This window comes from Rhea americana, unplaced genomic scaffold (genome assembly GCF_003343005.1).
Source record: "Rhea americana isolate MKP2758 unplaced genomic scaffold, rheAme1 scaffold_220, whole genome shotgun sequence".
In the NCBI taxonomy this organism is placed as follows: Eukaryota; Metazoa; Chordata; class Aves; order Rheiformes; family Rheidae; genus Rhea; species Rhea americana.
The window spans coordinates 646317-664587 of record NW_028186330.1 but is presented as its reverse complement, the minus strand read 5'-3'; the positions used below and the strand labels follow the sequence as shown (position 1 = coordinate 664587).

Sequence of the window (18271 nt, the reverse complement as noted above, 5' to 3'; positions counted from 1 at the left end):
AGCAGTGTACGAAACTGCTTTTCTCCCTCCCCGTTCCATCCTGTCGCCCCCGCAGGGCTGGCTATGCGGAGAGCGTGGGGGTGCCCTCCCGAGCCTGCCGTGAGCCAAGCTACACCACCTCACTCCCAAGTTTGCTTTCTTCAGCTGGATAACCAACGCAGTGCAGTCTGAAGCTGCTAAGTGTTCCTGAAGATAACTTCATACGTATCCAGGTTTCACAAAGATTTTGCTTGGTCAGGCAGACTTAAAATTCCTCCTCTAACTACAGTTCACATCATTTGTATGTGAACATATTTCTCCATTCCTCCTGTATTAGACCTTCCACTTTGACCTACAATACTTACTGGCCTCATAGCGCATCAAGGACAACTTCCCATGATGACCACCTAGCTTCATCTCAGCATCTACCTGCCTTTCTCACCTAATAGGAGTTTCTCTGGTCTCTCCATTAATTCTCACCTTACTATCTCCTTCTCTCCAAAACACAAATCTTTAAAAAATGCACACTCTCCATGAGCTTTGAGTCCTGGCGATTACAAAGCTCTTGTTTTTACGTTCTTCCAGTCACCATGTGTGACTTCTGCTAGCTWAAGTTTCTGCTGCACTAGTCAAGGGTAGATTAACACTCATTAATTTCACTGAAGCATGCTTTGTGGATTAGCGTAGGTGGACTAGGGAAGGTGAATGCCTTATAAATGTTAGATTAGGATACATCTGAGGCTTTGCTTCTCTTGGATAAGTGATGCTGTGCAGGGAAGATGAAAGCCATGATGTTTGTGCCTGTAGAGTTTCTGAAGAATAGCACTTCACAGGAGCCAGAGTCAGCACATAAGCACATGTATGCACTACATCTGTGTGAGTGGGAATATTTTCATATGTGGGAGTGGTTTTTTGTCATTGTTACGTATTGTTACTTGAGGTTACTTTGCTTTTTAAACATTTCTTGCAAAATGCCTTCTTGCTACTTCCTCATCTTTTAATGGCGACAAAATAAAGTCTAATGGAAGCAGAAGAGACAAAGATGTTGAGGATGAGAAGCTCTGTTCTTGCCTTAGTTTGTCAGCAGATCTTTCCCTCCAGTTTGAAACTCTTCCCAACTTACTTCTTGACACAGAAGAGTGTCAAGAAAGTCTGTTACCAACAAGTGTTTAGCAGATTCCTCGTCTTCTCTATCACATAACCAGTAAAAGACACAGAGCACTACATATAGAGGAAGCATGGGTTACACATACATGTGGAACTTGAGAAATAGATTTAGCATGCCTTTTTTTGATAATTTTCTGTTAAAATTTAGCTTTACTGGTGCTCAGGTGGACATCAAGCAGCCAGGTGGTTAACAGCCCTTTGTCAGATAGACAACTTGGTTTTACTACAAAATGTCCTAGTGAGTAGCACAACAAGGAAAATAAGTATGAACTAAATCAGACCCTTGGAGTGGTTACAGATCCCCTTTCTGTTTAAACCCTCAGAAACATACATAAAGAGCACCTAGCTTCCTGTGTGTGAGTAGATTGCAGTGGTATTACTTACATGCTGTCCATCTTTACTGGTGCATTAGAGGCTTCTCATAGATAACTAACTGGAAGTTGCTGGGATTCTGCAAGAACACTTTTTGAACGTAGAGAAGAAGGATTTTGTTATGTTATGTTGTTCACTTGCTTGTGTTCCCTACAGTTTGGCACAGATGTCATTGCAGGTCTGGAAAATGATCTGTTCTGTGATGCAGTGAGCACAGTTCTGTGTCCCTTCTTCATGAGGACATTGCAGATGATGGGTGGAGGGTGGAGCTCCTCACACTAGTTGTCCCATAGGAGATAGCTTATCTGAGGACGCCTGTGTTTCTGGAATAACATACATTTGATTGAAAGCCAAAATTAGAGTAGGGAAGAAATTGGCTGCCCAGGGCTGATTGGTGTTTGGAGTCAAAGGAGGGGCAGCATTGACCTCATGGGGGTGATCACTCTTATCCTCCATGCCCAGTCTGCTGCTCCTACAGATGTGCCCCAGTGGTTTTTGCTATTACTCTTCTTTCTGTTATTTTTTGTTTCTCTTTAAAAATCCAACTGAGAGCTTCTCACTAAAAGCCTTCGTTTTTATCTGTTGCCTCCTGTTTGCCATATTGCAGCCTGTGGTAAAGAATTCAGCATTCTCAAGAAAAGTGATAAGGTCCCTCTACCAAATGGCTAGGCTTCCTCACTGGCCTCAAACACTTGCTGCCGTCTGTATTAGTGGTCCCACTGTTTTGGGACACAGGGAATTCTGGATCTTTTTTTTAATGGAGATCATAGGTATCAATTTGTTCAGTGTGTGCTGGAACACCTATAGCCCATGTTATTTACTAATTTGTGAGGTTTTTTTGTCTGTATGAATTAAGTTACACTTTAGGCTCTAGCTTATCAGGCAGTCCTGACCTGACCTCTAACTTTTAGCATTTTTCCGCATACCACAGAAGCTTGATTAACTGGTCAATGCAGTGCTATATATAGAAAGGAGTGTGCAAAATAGTCATTTTTAACAGCACTGGGATATATCCCCATTTTCCGTAGTTAAATAACTATAGTCACTAAGGATCAGTTCCAGCTATGCTGTGTGGTGTCTTCTGAATTTTTCTGAAGGAGGACTGAAAACATTGCATAACTCATTACAGTTGCTCTGCCCAGACCTTCTGCTGATATTTTTCACAGCTACACGATTCTTCCTGTAGCTTCAGAAGCTCATACAGGAACAATATTATTAATGGAAACATATGTTAAAGAACTGGTCTTTGTTGTTGTCAAGACCAGCCAGTGAATACTGAGTCCTTAAATATACTCTGTGGACAGACAATTTATCTTCTACTTCTGAGAAAGGCATCTTCCAGGTGCAGTGCTGCTCCTGTTGTGAGAACAGATCTGGTGCCACAGTAAATGATTGTGATATAAAGGGAAAAGGGGACAGGTTTGGATCTCAGGTCACAGCTAGTGCAAAGGTTTAGTGCACTGAAACAAAGCAGAATAGCTGTTATTATGTCTTATAATAGAAATAACAGGCAGAATTGCTGGAAATATTCTATCTTATACAGATTTTGCACCTTTACAAGCAGGAAGAGATCCTGGCTGCTTTTGTTGACACAAGTCTTGGCTTGTTGCGGTGGTTTATGTTGGTCTAATAGGCATTTTTCATCTTGTTCTGCCTTTTTTAACAAGATTTTCTATAATTTGCTAGCAAGGATGGTGTTAAAGGTTTTCTCCTCCTCAGCATAACATATCTAATGCACTGTTCAAAACAGTTGAATATTGTTGCAGCTTTATCTGTCTACAGCTTGAATGGTATGATGCCTTATTGCAAAACTCTTGTTGGGCTTTAAAGCTACCATTCAAGCATCAACTAATAGCAGCAGAATACTTCTGACTTGTCTTGGAGTAACAAATGAACCATTCAAACAAAAAATTACATGCACCAAAATTATTTGAAACAACTTTAAGAGGCCTTTTCTTTGCCTTTTTCTACTGGCTGCAAAATGTGAGTGAGGCATTGTATGGAGTAATCCCATGGCCAAAAAATAGATTATCATGTTTATTTTCAAAGAAGCGCTAAAGGACAACTTCTTAGGGGTATTTATATGCCACAAGATGCTTTATATACCTAGCGAGATAAAAGTCATAAAGGAAACATAGATAGATGTTTAAATCTCATTAAAAATCAAAGGCAATTAGGCACCTCTGTAGCTAAAGTGCTCCAGAAAGCCCAGTAGAGATTTATCTTTCTCTTTTACTCCCTCAGTTCCTTGGAAGGCTAGGTCTTGTGTTTTTATCCTCTTTAACTATCCCAGCTGAGAAGAAAATGACTTGGAAGATGAATACCTCATTTCAAATGGGATTTTAGCCCAGGTACTTAAAAATGTGCCAGTGCCAAAGTCACTGAAAAGATTTTACGTCTGGGAGGGAGTCCTGTAAGAGAGGGCAAAATGGCTCTGAGCTGAGAGCAAGTTACTAACCCTTCACTTGCCTTTTTTTTCCAGGGGACTCTCTTTCTGTCCTTTAAAAGCCACCCTCCAAATCCTGTTTCCCAAGAAGTCTATTTGGTTTCTCCTTTCTCCCCACTACCGGACTCTCTTACTCATTGCAAAACACCTCCCTTCCCTCTCCCCGTTGCTCAACTCTTTCTAGGGAAGTGTGACTCAATCTCCTCTCCTTCCTTCCTTCCTTCCCATGTGTCCCAGCCTGGCTCCCATGTTGGGCTCAGCTATGCTACCCTTCCACAGAAAAAGGTGTCTGGAATTGGAAACACAGATAAATCATGTTGTCATCCCTTTTTCTTTTGAATGAATTATCAATTTTTTTTTCCCCCGGGACTTTTGCATAAGTCACTGCTAATCATGTCTTATGTGACATAAATTCTACGTGCTCTGCAGAAAGTCCTGTGTGAAGCTCCCAGCGCACATCAGATAGCACAAGCCATCTGCCCAGTGTCCTGCTTTTGGATAACTTTTACACAGTATGGCTAGGTAAAAGGGGAGGTGAGGGGAAGAGCTGCTGTCTCAGTGACCCTCTGGATTCCTTACAATAAAAAAGAACTCCAATTAAACAACTTCCCTATACAGAAAGGGGAGAGAAACCACTGAATCACACTGGTGTATACATATAGAGTAAAATGTAGAGTTTTTTAAGGGCCAAAAAGTCATCTCCAAACAAATTTGAGTAAAATAATTAAGTAGTGATGTATTAATGGTGTTAGAAGAACCAACATGAAATTATTACCATGGATCATTGTAGAGCTAATTAATGTCTATMTGTATGTGTATATAGACATGCATGTGCACAGCAATTATTACTACAAAGACATCATTGAGTAATTGTTTGAGAGACCCGTACAAATGCCAAGCATATTCTGTGATCAGTGCATCTGAAAAGTCTGCTTTCCAGATATTTGTCACATTATCTGTGCTCCAAGAATGAATGAATTTTTCCCACTAGAGAAAGAGATGGCCAGGAACCTGCCTGTCACAAAAGAAATAGAAAACACTCTTGACTGCATTTTTTTTTCAGTCTAAGTCAAGTCTCCCAGCAAAACTGTACAGCCTGCCTTGCCGTTTCTCAGTCAACCTTAGTATTTCCACTAGAGCRGCTTCTCTCTCCTGATCCATTGCCTACTTCCATGGAGCTTCTCCCCTGGTTTCCTTTTGAAAAACACGYTTGCCGAACACGCTCGGTTTGAACACAAGGTGTTTTTGTGTGCTAACTAAACCTGTAAAACCGCTGTGAGAGTTCAGCRTGCGGCTGGTGGCTTCATCGCCTCTCAGTCCCCACCTTGCAGAGTGAGCTCYGTAGCTGAAGTTAGACCCTTCCATGAGCAGTACAGGCAGTTGTAAGGATACTCTAGGTGCAAGGCCTGGGCTACGAAGGAGTAGCCACACACTGGCCGGTGCCAGGCCAGGTGCATAGCTGCAGAAAGTTTTAATGAAGATTGACTGGGTGAGTATATCTCTAGCATTGCCTGTGTCAGGTAATGAACTGCATTAGTGTGCCCCGTGGCATGTTAATTTGGACTCGGTGACTCCTAATAACCGCCGTAGAGCGTATCTGTGCAGCTACTTTTGTGTAGATGCATCGTGAGGACAAGCCGCAGAAATGCAAACAAAAAAATACGCCGATATACACAGTAATGTRTATGTAATCTACCTCCCTCCCTTTCCATTACATAAGACCAGCAGGCGTGAGAAGAAGAAGAAGAAAAAAAAGCAAATTCAATTTTTATAACCATGGTGACCAGAAACTAGTACATACAAAGAGAAGATCTCTAGAATACACAGATAGCAAGCTGGCCAAAAGCAAGCGTTCAGAGGAGGCTGGCACCAGGGGCCTGGCAAAGTCTGAGTTAGGTGCTCTGCTCCTGCTGTCCCTCGCCAGGAGCTTTAGCAAAAGTTCCCGTCAGCGCCATAGGAGTTTACCTGCAAGCAAGGGGAATACCCAAGAAAAATTACACCTTAACAAAACCTGGTAAAACTCGTTGGCTGCTTTGGAAAAGCGGCATCTTTACAGACGGGAATCGTTCGGTCGGCAGGTTAGAGTTCCCCTCCGAGCCGTCCTCCCGCGAGTCGCGCTTCGTCCCAAGCCTCTTGGGTTACGTCTGTGATGGTAGTTCTGCCTTGCTCTTGGGTCTGTCTCTCATAGCGATAATGCCATCTTCTTTTACGCTTACTGTAGCAGTGCCACAAACCAGCATCCTGTTTGCCTTCTTTATTGCAGCTGTATATGGGGCAGAAGGCTTTAGGGACTTTCACGCAATAATTCCCAAATCTTTCTCCCGTAAGTATACTGCAAACTCAGCTCACTACAGAGCATTTCCATCTAGTTCCTATTTTGTGGTCTTTTTTCCATCGTTTCAGTTCTCAGTAATTTACATTTGTGTGCATATGCTACCRACGGACTTGAGTAGTCTTAATCTTTTTTGGTTTGTTCACATGTATTTTGTTTTCACAGAGTAAGTCTATTTCAAAAGCCACTTTCTCCAAATTTCCTTGCAGGYGAGGGGTCTGTAATCTCTTTAAATAAATATGTTTACATACAAATTCTTAGTCTTATAATTAAGAGAACAAATTTAGTGTACAATTTATGAAAAACTGTCCTGTAATCAAGMTGAGTACTTCTTTTACTTCTATTCACCATGGTGAAAACAGCAGTATGGGGTTATATTCCACTGAATTTGTAGGATACTTTAGACTATTTCTGTTTAGCCATCTTTGGAAAGCATTGTTGAGTCACTGATTTTTTTTTTTTAATTTTTCTGAACTTCTAAATTATTCCCCTTTTTAGGACAGACATTTTAAAGAAAAGATTGCTATTTATGACATGCACTCACTCTGTTTTAGGTATGATTTCTATTAAAAATACAATATTTGAAAAAACATTAAATTCCTAAAATGATAGACTTTATTAAAAGGTGTTCACCCAAGYGGTGTCCAGAAATGTAAATGCCTTTACTTTCAGCACATTTCCCTGTAGTATTTTGAGTCGTCCTGCTATCAGTCCCACTCGTGCGATCCAGCTGGACCATCAGGGAGGTTGCAGGGTGTAACAGAGAACATGTTGGCAAACATTTCATTTGCAGATAAATGTCAAGATCTTTCGTGCCTTGAGGTATTTATTTCTCATAGCTTAATTATGTCATTGCTACAACGCCATTTATGAATAGGGCTACCAGAAAATGACTGTTACACGAAAGAAAAAGTCCTTTCTTTATTGGGTGGAASAGATCCCCTGCTTGCTCAGCTAGCCAGTATGCTTTCTAGGTTGGGAGAGGGGTGAGGGAAGAGGTGTTTCACTGAAAGGAAGGGAACATTTGGGGAAAAAAATTGGAATGGTAATTTTCAGTTTAACAAAGAACTATTTTCCCACCAAAATCGTGTGATTGGAAAAGAGGGAAGGCAGTATAAAGATGATTTAGTCTACATAAAACATAATCCAGCCCTGTGGAGCGAAGAGGAATGGATAGTGGMATTAACTGACCTGAGCGCTGGCCCTTATCCATAGCCTGTCCAGGTTCAGGCCTTTGCTGCGTTGACATAAGACAAAATTTAGCTGTCTAGGTGCTATCCCRTGCAGTGAGGCTATGCCAACTTTATGCCTGTATTTTACTTACGTTTGCAAGTGATTGTCACCCGTGGGATTATAACACAAAGCAGTTCTCCAACAAAGCCAGAGCCATTGTCCCACTCACCTCCACTGATCTGGCATTTTTTAGCGGTAGCTCATGGCTGCAGAGATCCTCTCTGCTAWCTCAGCCCCCCTAATCCTGCTGTCTTAAAACCACAGCTATCCCTGCTATAATTTTGGTGCTAGCTCTAGCTGCTTCCTCCCAGCCTTCCCCACTCTGGTTTCTGTATCAGTGTTTGTACTGTTTTCTCTGCTGCTGTCCTTGCTTACCCTATAGACCTGCAAAACAAATATTTGGATTCAGTACAGCCCTCAGTATTTTCCTGCCAAGTGGAGAATGTTGCATTTTCAATTCATTTTCATCCACTGCCTTTGATGAGTTACTTATTTTCRCACTCACTCATGTCAGAGAAATGCAAGTGATGTGGATTCATTATAAATTTAATTCCAATTAGCCCGAATTGTCAAAATGGACGTTACGAAAGTCTTAAAATGACCTGGGAACAGACTTACGGTGTTATTTAGGTGCCCAGCTCGCTTGACGCCTTGTATTTGTCTTACCGATGTTCATTGCTCCAGGTGTTACGAACTCATCACATCATTGCCCGCAGAAATGCAGTCATATTTGTTGCTTCTGTTTTTGGGGGGTATATTGTACATTCTGTTTAGAAGTTATCATCATCTCTCTCTTTCGATGTGATTGTTTCTTTGCCACTGGGTTTGTTGTGCAACGAAACTGAGTGGCATCCTGTATTGTTTTTTGCAGCCGGTAATATTAAAATAGAGACTCAGAGTGATGAAGAGAATGGGCGTGCCTGTGAAATGAATGGGGAAGAATGTGCGGAGGATTTACGAATGCTTGATACCTCGGGAGAGAAAATGAATGGCTCACACAATGGCCCAGGCAGCAAAGCTATGTCAGGAGTTGGAGGCATTCGACTTCCTAACGGAAAGCTAAAATGTGATATCTGTGGGATAATTTGCATCGGTCCCAATGTGCTCATGGTTCACAAACGAAGCCACACTGGTAAGGCCCGGCATAGTTTTTCCTTTAGTTGACAAGATTTGGCCACGCGTTAGGAAAAGACTTGTTTTCTGTGAGTGTCGCGCATATGTTCCCTCCTGTACGATGATGCAGCATCTGTGGGCATTTGGAACTGTGTTATTTTGTTATTGTGTTTTGGACTGGATAGGAAYTGACATTTCTTCATGATTCATTCGTGATTGAAATACATCTATTGTGCCAGAAATTAAAAAAAAAAAAATCCAAGATTCGCCAGCGTAATTAGAAGGCAAGCATAATTTCATTTATTCTAGTCAAAAGTTATACATTGTGCTGATATCAAATGTTGATGTCAGAAATAGTGTACAGTTTGGTTTGAAGCTACATGAAAAATTGAGTTTTCCAAAAAAAATGACCTATGACATTTCTAAGAATTTCTAAAAAAGAAAAAAAAAAAAAGGAAGAACATAGTTGTGACCAACTTTGCAATGGACACAGTTCTAATGCTTCCAACAGTGCCACAAAGTTATTTATGGATCAGTGATTATGAAAGTGATTGGTAAGACATGTAAGTGGTTTACAGGTTTAATGGAACTATCCTGTGCAGTTTTAGACAAAAAAAAATATTAATTCAAATGTTTCATGAAATAAAAGCAAGCGTTGTCACTGGTTGGGTCTGAACTAAAGGGTTCCACTYGAACTTCAAGAGAGACATGTAAAGAAGTTGTTCTCCATAGTGACAACATGTCACTATCACAGAGCTGCATATTTCTTGCCTCGATTTTCTAATTCTAAATATCCTCAAAGAGGGGAAAAAGTGAAGAAGCTGAAACAAAGCAAGAAGTAAAGACCAGAGTGAGTTTCATTTTACCCGCTACAAGCAACCTAAAAATTAGGCACCAATTCTAAGCTCTAAGATCATCCATAGTCAAAAGGGAACTGAACTGTATTGTGAKAGGCTTAAATCCTACCAGGAGGGCGTAAATCCTAGGGTTTCCTGTTATTTTTTATGAGTCGTGAAGTTACTTTAAAAATAAATATATAGAGGATCTGACATTTGTGCATGAATACTCAAATGGGAAGGATTTTTAAGATATTTTTAAGGTATGAATGACCTGTCCAGTGGTCCAAGTTCCCATTGAAATATCCACACTAATGAACAAACAGATGTTTCTTCCTCCCCAGCACCCCCGATTACATTTAAATGATTTCTCCCGAACCATCAAGGAGCAAGGTTAATAAAGCATTTTTGGAGTTTACTGTGAGGCCAAGCACAGCAGTAATTGGCAGAGATTCACGAAAAGACCCCCAAGCCTCCTTCCAGTGATACCAGCTCTCATATTAATCATGGCTGTGCAAGCTCTTGGAGCATGTGAGCTTTTGGCTTGTGGTGATGGTTAGAAAAGCTGTTACATTTGCCTGTTTCAAAGCACTCTTCAATTAAATATAATAAATCCTTCTGTCCAAGGAAAAGCAGATACATCTTTATTGGAAAAGCCACATCTAGTTCTTAGAAGAGAGGCTGCAACATACTTCCTAGCTATAATGAGGGTTTTTTGGTTATTGTGTACTTTTTTAATTGAATGTTAGGGTGATCCTTTAAAAGTCGATAAAATGTATGTGGCAAGTGGCTTGCACAGGAGGCCTTTTTAACAGGCCCATTGCCTTAAAGAGGGTATTGTAGTAGTTGACATAAAATGCTGCTGCTTAAAATGCACTTCAAAGTGGAAGACTCTGTGCTTGTTTAATGAGGCTGCTGTTTTAATAAAAGCACGTTAAGGAGGTAAGGCAGGAGCTAYTGGTTAATTTAGTATAGCTAAAATACAAAGTCAGTTTGTAATTTGGTAAATATCTGATAAAATGAAAAAAAAAAGAAACAGAAATAGAATGAGCTTGTCTGTACGTGCACATGCAGGAACACACTTGGAAATGGAGAGCTGCTGAACTATCGCCACGCTGGGCCCCATATGGAAAAATTAGAGGCTAAAAGAGAGAGAGAAAAAAAGGAAAATCTCAAATCTGTAAATTTGCCCTGAATTGAAGTCTTGCTGTACAGATAGCCAGCGAAAGGCATTTGCATCRCTCAGCCCTTCAGGAAAAGGGTCATCGCAAAGGCCCTGGGGCTCGCGGCCGAGCAGCGCAGGAGCTGCCGGGCAGGCAGCCGCTTTGGGTCCCTAAAGGTCCGCAGGGGCGTCCGCGATCGCCTGGCAGGGGATGGACCTGGTTCTCTTGAGCCAGGGGCTGAGCTGGTTGCGGGCAGCACTGCAGACCCCGCGYGGTGTCTGGAAGGCCCTGCCGCACGCCTGCGCCTTTGGAGACCCCTTTTCCCCGGTGCCAGCRTCTCCAGAAGCTCCAGCGGTTTTCCTAATATACACCTCCAAAACGTTGTGCACGTCAGAGTAATTTTTGAGCGTGCTAGGTGCGTTTTGGGCAGTTCCTAGTGACACTGTAGGTCCAGGGCATCCACAGGACTTCACAGTAGCAATCCCTTGCCAGTAGGATCCTCTTCTTAACCAGAGAATATAATTAAAACTTGCAGTGGAAATACCTAAAGAGCTTCAGTTTGCTCAACAGAGCCACCTCCTTTTGTTTTTAATAAACTGAAGTTGAATCCCCTGATCCTGCTGTGGGACTTTATAAAGCCTTTGCTTTCCATTGGGTCTCACCCTGAGCCCCCGTGGGGAGCAAAGCTGCTAGCAGGAGCTGTGCTTTTACGGGGAGAGACCGGGGAGTAGAGGAGCGGAGCTGGTAGTTTAAATTAAAGGGATGTCATGAGGAAATAGTAGTAACTTCTTTTTCTTTCAGTTGTGCGGTGCAAATTAAAGTAGAAATGGGATATACTATTAGAGTACATTTAACCGACTATACTGAAGCCCATTTCGGTGCACGCCTGATGAAGGAATAAACCTTGCAAATGAATTACTTTGCTGCTAATTCATGTAAAACCTGCATATGCAGTGAGGTTTCCTTAAATAAATATTTGATAAGTGAACAAAACTCTGGCACACGAAAATGCCAAAATAAAATGACTGTCTGACCTGATAAAAGGCATAATTACATTTAATGAATACACCTGCCAAGTGCAGATATGCAGAGCAGCACCTAACATTTTCTACGCCCTTCTGTGTGCAAGCAGCTGTAAAACACTGGCTGTTTTCTAGCACTTTACCTGTTGCTCCCATCTGTGGAGTGCATCCTGCTCAACAGTGTCTGACTCCCTTCACTCTCCTGCTCCAAAGCTTCTAGTACTTTAATTTGCTTCAGCCTGCTGTCGCTTTCTTGCTCAGTGTTTAGGGAAAAGGATTTGCAGAGTTAGCAAAGAGGGAAAAATCCCTYCTGTTTGCTGATGTGACGACCACAGGCTGTAGATTTATACTTCACTAGGTTAGTGTGTAGGTTACTGTGCACGTGTCGTATTTATAAAAACATACACATGTGTACGTGCACGCACATATAAATATATATATATATGCACATTCCCTCTTTATACATATAGTACCTTAGCACTTACCAGGCTTCTGCCCTGTTATTTGGATCCCAGTGTGTCAGCCTGAGGCCAGAGGCAAACGCGCTGCACTGCAGCAAAGTAAGCGATGGCGGTTGATTAAATTAGAGGGTCCCAGCTCAGTTTTTGCTCCTGAGCCCATGCCRGTCCACAGCTACGCTCCAGGCAGCGAAACCCAGCCAGGACAGACACATGCTGTGCAGAACAGGCAAGCAAATAACACAGAAACTAGACCTTTTTACTAAAAGGCACGGTACGTATTGCTTTCTTCTCCTACTGCACCTGCACGGCCCCGGGCCGCAGGCATTGCGGGGCTCTGCAGCGGCGATGCAGCTGCGCCTGCCTTTGCACAGCAGCCTAAGGACTCGTTCCCGTAGGTGTATCCCACGGAAAGTTTGGCGGAGAGACTGGGTGTGCAGCAGTCTGCTTTTAAATACTCCGTCTGTCTGTCTTGGCCGCCCAAAATAAGGTTTCAGCCTGTAATTGCGAGAGCTGTGGGCTGGAGCTCCGTTTCACTCGTACTTTCCATGTATCTMCTGGAGTACTTTTACAATCCTTGTTTTCTCCTGTTATGCCTCACAGAGTGAAAAAAATAACTGAAATGAATGCTAGAAAAGCTGCTTAGTAAGGGTTAACCATTTCTTCTGAATTTGTGTCCCTCCTTACAAATTCACTTCTTCGTTACTGTTTCAGCCCATTTCTGAAAAATACCTTCCACGGTGAGTAGTTGTCACCAAGATTAGAAGGTAAAGCAGAGATAGACCTTCACCCTTTTTTTTTTTTTTCCTTAACAGCTACTGTGCCTGACTTATTAAGTATGCTGTAAAATCCTGTAAGGCAAACAGCCTCATTTCTGAAGGGCTACCCCAGTTTAAATCAGCTGAGGACACAGTTTAGGTGCCCACAGAAGGTGAGCTCATCTGGCTTGACAGGGGATATGCTGCCCTGCTTGAAGCTATTTGGCCAGTGATTATCTTGCCGTAAAACAGATTCATTTTCCTGTTAGCTGACTGTTAGAGTTGCCAGCCCTGAGAGTAGAGTTTGTGGATTTTTCTGTTGGGACAGTGCTGCTACTTTTCTATCGCATTACCCAAAAATAAGGAGCCATCATGCTGTACATGTATACACACGTATGTACATGCAAGTTGGTCTGAAATGCCTGCAATAATAAATGATGATCAAGGGAGAGAGAAGAAAGGAACAGTTTGACTTCTGAGGGTTTTTTGCACATTTTAACTTCAGCATTGAGGTTTTTTATTGAATAGTATTGCTATGTAAAGAAAAGCAAAACTGAGAACAGGTCATCTATGAAGCATTTTGAATATTGTAGATAGATTATAATTCCTATAGCATGCCTAAGAGAAACAGAAATCAGTAAAGGAGTTTCAACCACTGGTTGGACTTAGTCAAGGGGTATCTCTTAGGAAAAATGGGTATGCAGGAGAGGKGCCTGTTGGTGGACTGCTTTCATCTATAAATTGTTTCCTGTGTTCCTGCCTGATACAACTGGAAACATATTTTATTTCCCACTGACTTAAGAGAAGCCCTCGTCTGTCTTAAGCGAAAAATAAATGAGCAAGTGAGCTTATCAATCAATTTCTAGCAGCACTGAAAAACAAATGCCATATGAATTTCTGCAGTAGCARTATCTGCTTTGCTAACAGGCACAAATTTAGACAAATAAAGTCTGTGGTACTWAAAGTTTTCCCCTGTGTTTTTCCGAAGTGCAGAACAGCAGAGCCCATTTCTACAAGTCCTCTGTTAATACCTTGCCTAAAGCAGGGTCAGGACTTTGCTATGGAAATACAGGGTTTCCTCCGCACTGTCTTAACTTAGGTGATTTTGCTCTCGCTCTTTCTCTCTCTTTCTCTGTCTCTTTCCTGATTTGGCTGCTTAGGGACAGACAGGTAATGGAGAAGAAATTGAAAGGGAAAATACAGGGAAAATGTAAATGAAAAGAAGTTATTATAACTGTTATAATGAAGTGCCTTTCATTTAAATATAAGAATGTAACGCTGAAATGAACTTGTGATCCTGAAATGCATTTTTAATGAGTTTCCTTTTTATTTTGCTGCTTCAGTGGCATATTTTAAAGACCCTTTGAAAAAAGCCACATTAAAAACCCCACCAAATGCCACAACATGCAAAATTGGATATTGGTTTATTCCAAAACTGCTGATCAGGAAGAGTGGCTCTTCAACACAAAATGTTGCAGTCACTTTATTTAAATGAGTTTGAATTTGCATTGTGATGTGCCATTCTGATTTAGAAAAAAAAAATTAGATTTTCAGATCAAATTGACCCAGCCAGTGAAGCATTAAGAAACTGGCAGGTTTAGTCTGAAAGCCTCATGTTATATCAAACCTGCAGCCGGTGGAAGTCACAGAGCAGCAGTGAGAAAACAACTTTCTCACTGAAATCTTTCTCTTGTTACTGTGTAAGATTTTTTTTTTTTTTTCTCACACATTTTCTCCTTCTCCCCTTAGGGGAACGCCCTTTCCAGTGCAACCAGTGCGGAGCCTCCTTTACACAGAAAGGCAACCTTCTTCGCCACATAAAGTTGCACTCAGGTGAAAAGCCCTTCAAATGTCACCTGTGTAACTATGCCTGCCGTCGCAGGGATGCCCTCACGGGCCACCTGAGGACTCACTCGGGTAAGTCGGGTGCCGTGCCGGACCGCCGTGATGTGATGTCCCCGCGGGATGTCCTCGCCACCGGGGCTGAGGGATCTCCTTGCCCTGGGGAGATGAGCAGGCTCATGTGGCTGCAACGTTTCAGCAGTGAAGAGGTGGTTAAACTCTGTTTGCGCTCATGCTCCTTCATGCAAAGAACCACTTGCCCCAGTACTTCTTGGCTGCTTAAAAGTTTTGGTGTTAGTGTTTCACCTGCCAAGCCTCATGGGAGTAATCCATTTCATGGAACTACTGATGTGAATCAAAGATGTGGAACATTTGGGGGGTTTGGGTGTAATTTATCCACATGCAGAGGCAACATACACTCTAAATGCAGAGGTTTAAAGAGGTGAAATTTCAAAACCTTTCAAGGTGGTAGCGATTCTCTGTGTAAGGAGCGAATACCACCTACAGCATTTAGCAGCAGTTGCTTGCTGTACTGTGTTTTTACAAGTACAGTGAGAGAGAAAGGGGAGGAGGAGAGAGATGACACTCCTCTAAATTAGCAGACTCTACTAGAGGCTTTCAGTGTTTTCTCTCAACAGTAATATGGAGATCTGAATAAACATTTTTACATAATTGGGCTTTTCTATTAACACGAACCTCTCATTGTTTGAAAAAAAACCCCACAGTCACAGACCTTCTGTGAAGCAAATCTAATTTAGCACCTCTAAAGAGCCTTTAAGTCAGCCTGTAGTCTCATCTAGTCTCCCAGGCCAAGCTGGAAATGCAAATTGTTATTTGAGTAAAAGGCCTCCAAGACAAACTTGCAGGAACTGATGCTTGTAACTTTACTTGTGAAATTTGGCTTTGAGACAGTAGTTGAGTAGTACAAAAGGAGCTTCGCAAGTGACATTTGTGTCTTGTGCAAAACTAAGGYGATTCTTCTAACATATGTTAAGTGATGTGTTGGTCCTAGATGTCCTCTTGTCCTTTTGGATCCTGACCTGATTCAGGAAAGCACATGTTTAAAATTTTTTTTGCCTCCCCTTTTCTCTACTGATTTTAGTGGTAGTGCAGTTTTAATCATACTTTTTTCATGTGTACGTGAAACTACCCCTAGATACTTCCAACAAACTCCTAGGATTTCCTAAGTAAAGAGACACTGTCTAAATCCAGGTTTGGATTAGTTCTAATAACTGTGAAATTCCTGGAACTGCCTGAATCTCAGTCATTGTATTACAGAAAAACTTAATCATGCCATTTTTCTTGAATTTCCAGAAATAGGGAACAAGAAAGCCTGTGAAATCTAACACTTTACTCACGGGGTTGAGCTAGTTCTTGTTACAGTAGAATTAACCTCCAGTAGTGGACAGGTGTCTACCTACAAAAACAGTTTTCGTTGCTGAGTTTCTTGTCAGCAGTCTCTGCAGCAGCTAGGCATTTGAGTATCTCTACTCAGATCTTTAAAGGTGTCTCAGTTTCTAACTCTTGTAGATTCTGTTTTTGAAGATGTAATGTCACAATCTTTATCTGATGTGAATCATCTGAAATTAGCTCACAGCACCCACGGAACTGGCTTGATGATGAAAAGATATCTACAGCTGGCTTTCCATTATTTTTTTAAAGAGCCCAACTCTGTCTTCAGTTCACCACAGTATGGGTTTATTTGGGATGGGTTTTACCATTGTTAATATGTTGTTGAAAACATAATTTGAATCTCTYGGTTGTATTTTCTGCAGTTGGCAAACCCCATAAATGTGGATATTGTGGTCGCAGCTATAAGCAGCGCAGCTCTTTGGAAGAACATAAAGAACGCTGTCATAACTACCTGCAAACCATGAGTATCTCGAGCAGCCTTTATTCAGGTAATAGCATGCGGCTGAAGTGTCTGTTCTAGGATTAACGCTCTCCTCACGTGTGCTTAGTAAAAGGAGTGTCGAAGGAACAGTAGTACATATGAGGCATCTCCTGTGTTWGGGAGGTAGAATATAACATGCTCACACACACATTCATGCACATATGTATGATACTCCATATGGATCTGTTCTATATTTGATAAATGTTTGGTTTTTACCTTGCTTCACTTAGCTCAAACAAAAAGCCAAAGTAAAACTCAGGTATGTAGTAAAACATTTGCAAGACCTGGAATGTTTCGGTTCACCATCTCAAGACCAAGGTGTGACTACATYATCTCAGGACCTTTTGCTTTTGCTTCCATTCTATACTGCGATACTGTTGTGGATGTATTCCTAATAAAGTGTTAATATCAGTGTTCTGGGGCTGGAGAATCTTCTGCATTTTGTATCCCCTGTATATTGCCCCTTCTCAGGCACAGCTTAATGGACTTACTTGAACACTGAGATCAATTCATATGACAAGGATGAGCTATCTATCTCTGATTTCATGCTTCCAAGAAAGAGGGCAAGAAGACAGAGGGAATTAATTTAGCRTGTTTGACTGAGACAGTCCAGACAGGGTAATAATTTTTGGACAGGATTCTTTAACAAACAAATTCCCATGTAAAACAAAATTGGGGGGCAGAGGGGTCATGCTTTTCTGAGAAACTGGGCTTATCAGGAGGGTAAAGTTTGTTCCCTGGAGAATCTAATACTATGCCCAGAAATTGAAAAAGCAGATATTGGGGTTTGAGGGTTTTTTTTTCCTTTAATAAAGGCCCTGTAGAGCTGTGTGGGACCAATCACAGTAAGYAGCCATACAGAATCCCATTGTGCATACAGTTTTAGATGGTAGATGAATATAAGGTCTAGCACCTGTGGTAGAGTTTAAGGTTGTAGCCTGTTCAGTAAGCTACATTTCTTGCATACCTTTTTGATCCTGTCAGCATACTTTATTCATTTTGTCAAATGACAAAATGGACAGTTCTTTCTGATGTGTTTGCAATGATGCCTCATTTAATACTGGATATCTGGACAGAACCTGAGTATGTTCTTACGTGTTATCAGATAATGTATATGCACATAACAACAGCGGTGAATGCAGCTGAGATTCTTCTGACAGACAGCATGTTGGAGCAGCACCCCTTCTAATTTTACTGAGGGGCTGGAGAATATATAAAAAGAAAGCTCGAAGTAATGTACTGTAGGCAGCAATATTTACTACATGAAGAGGTGATAGGATTTAGAAGCAAATATTCTGTCTGGGATTAAAATTTTCAGTGTCTGGCACATGGGTCTGAAATGCCTGCACACAAAACACAAAACTATCTAAACTACTCTAAATAATCTCAGGGAACAAGAAATGTCATAAACTTTAATAAGAAATAATTTACAAATTTTAGAGCTGGAACTTTGGTTATAGCAAACCATGACAGAAAATAAAAAGATGTTTACAGTAGTTGAGGACTGAATATCTTTCAGTGGAGTGAAAACTTGGTGAATTCATGAACACTGTAGAAGAATTATTTCTCTTGCATATACAGAAAGTATCATTATATGTATTCCTATTAGGTGTAATAGGAGGGCTTTAACAAATCAGAAACAAAATTAAAGGATTA

General features: G+C 41.3%; 1 protein-coding gene across 5 annotated transcripts in view; it reads left to right on the top strand.

Annotated features, from left to right (window-relative positions):
* IKZF1 (IKAROS family zinc finger 1) overlaps window positions 1–18271 on the top strand; it is a 63985-nt gene that overhangs the window by 37015 nt on the left and 8699 nt on the right. For 3 of the 5 annotated variants that reach the window (XM_085305471.1, XM_085305469.1, XM_085305470.1), the window contains 3 exons: window positions 8401–8661; window positions 14629–14796; window positions 16497–16622. In XM_085305471.1, coding sequence (XP_085161597.1) covers window positions 8401–8661; window positions 14629–14796; window positions 16497–16622 — 555 coding nt within the window. The remainder of the gene's footprint in view (window positions 1–8400; window positions 8662–14628; window positions 14797–16496; window positions 16623–18271) is intronic. The other 2 variants (XM_085305473.1, XM_085305472.1) reach the window with 1 other exon arrangement.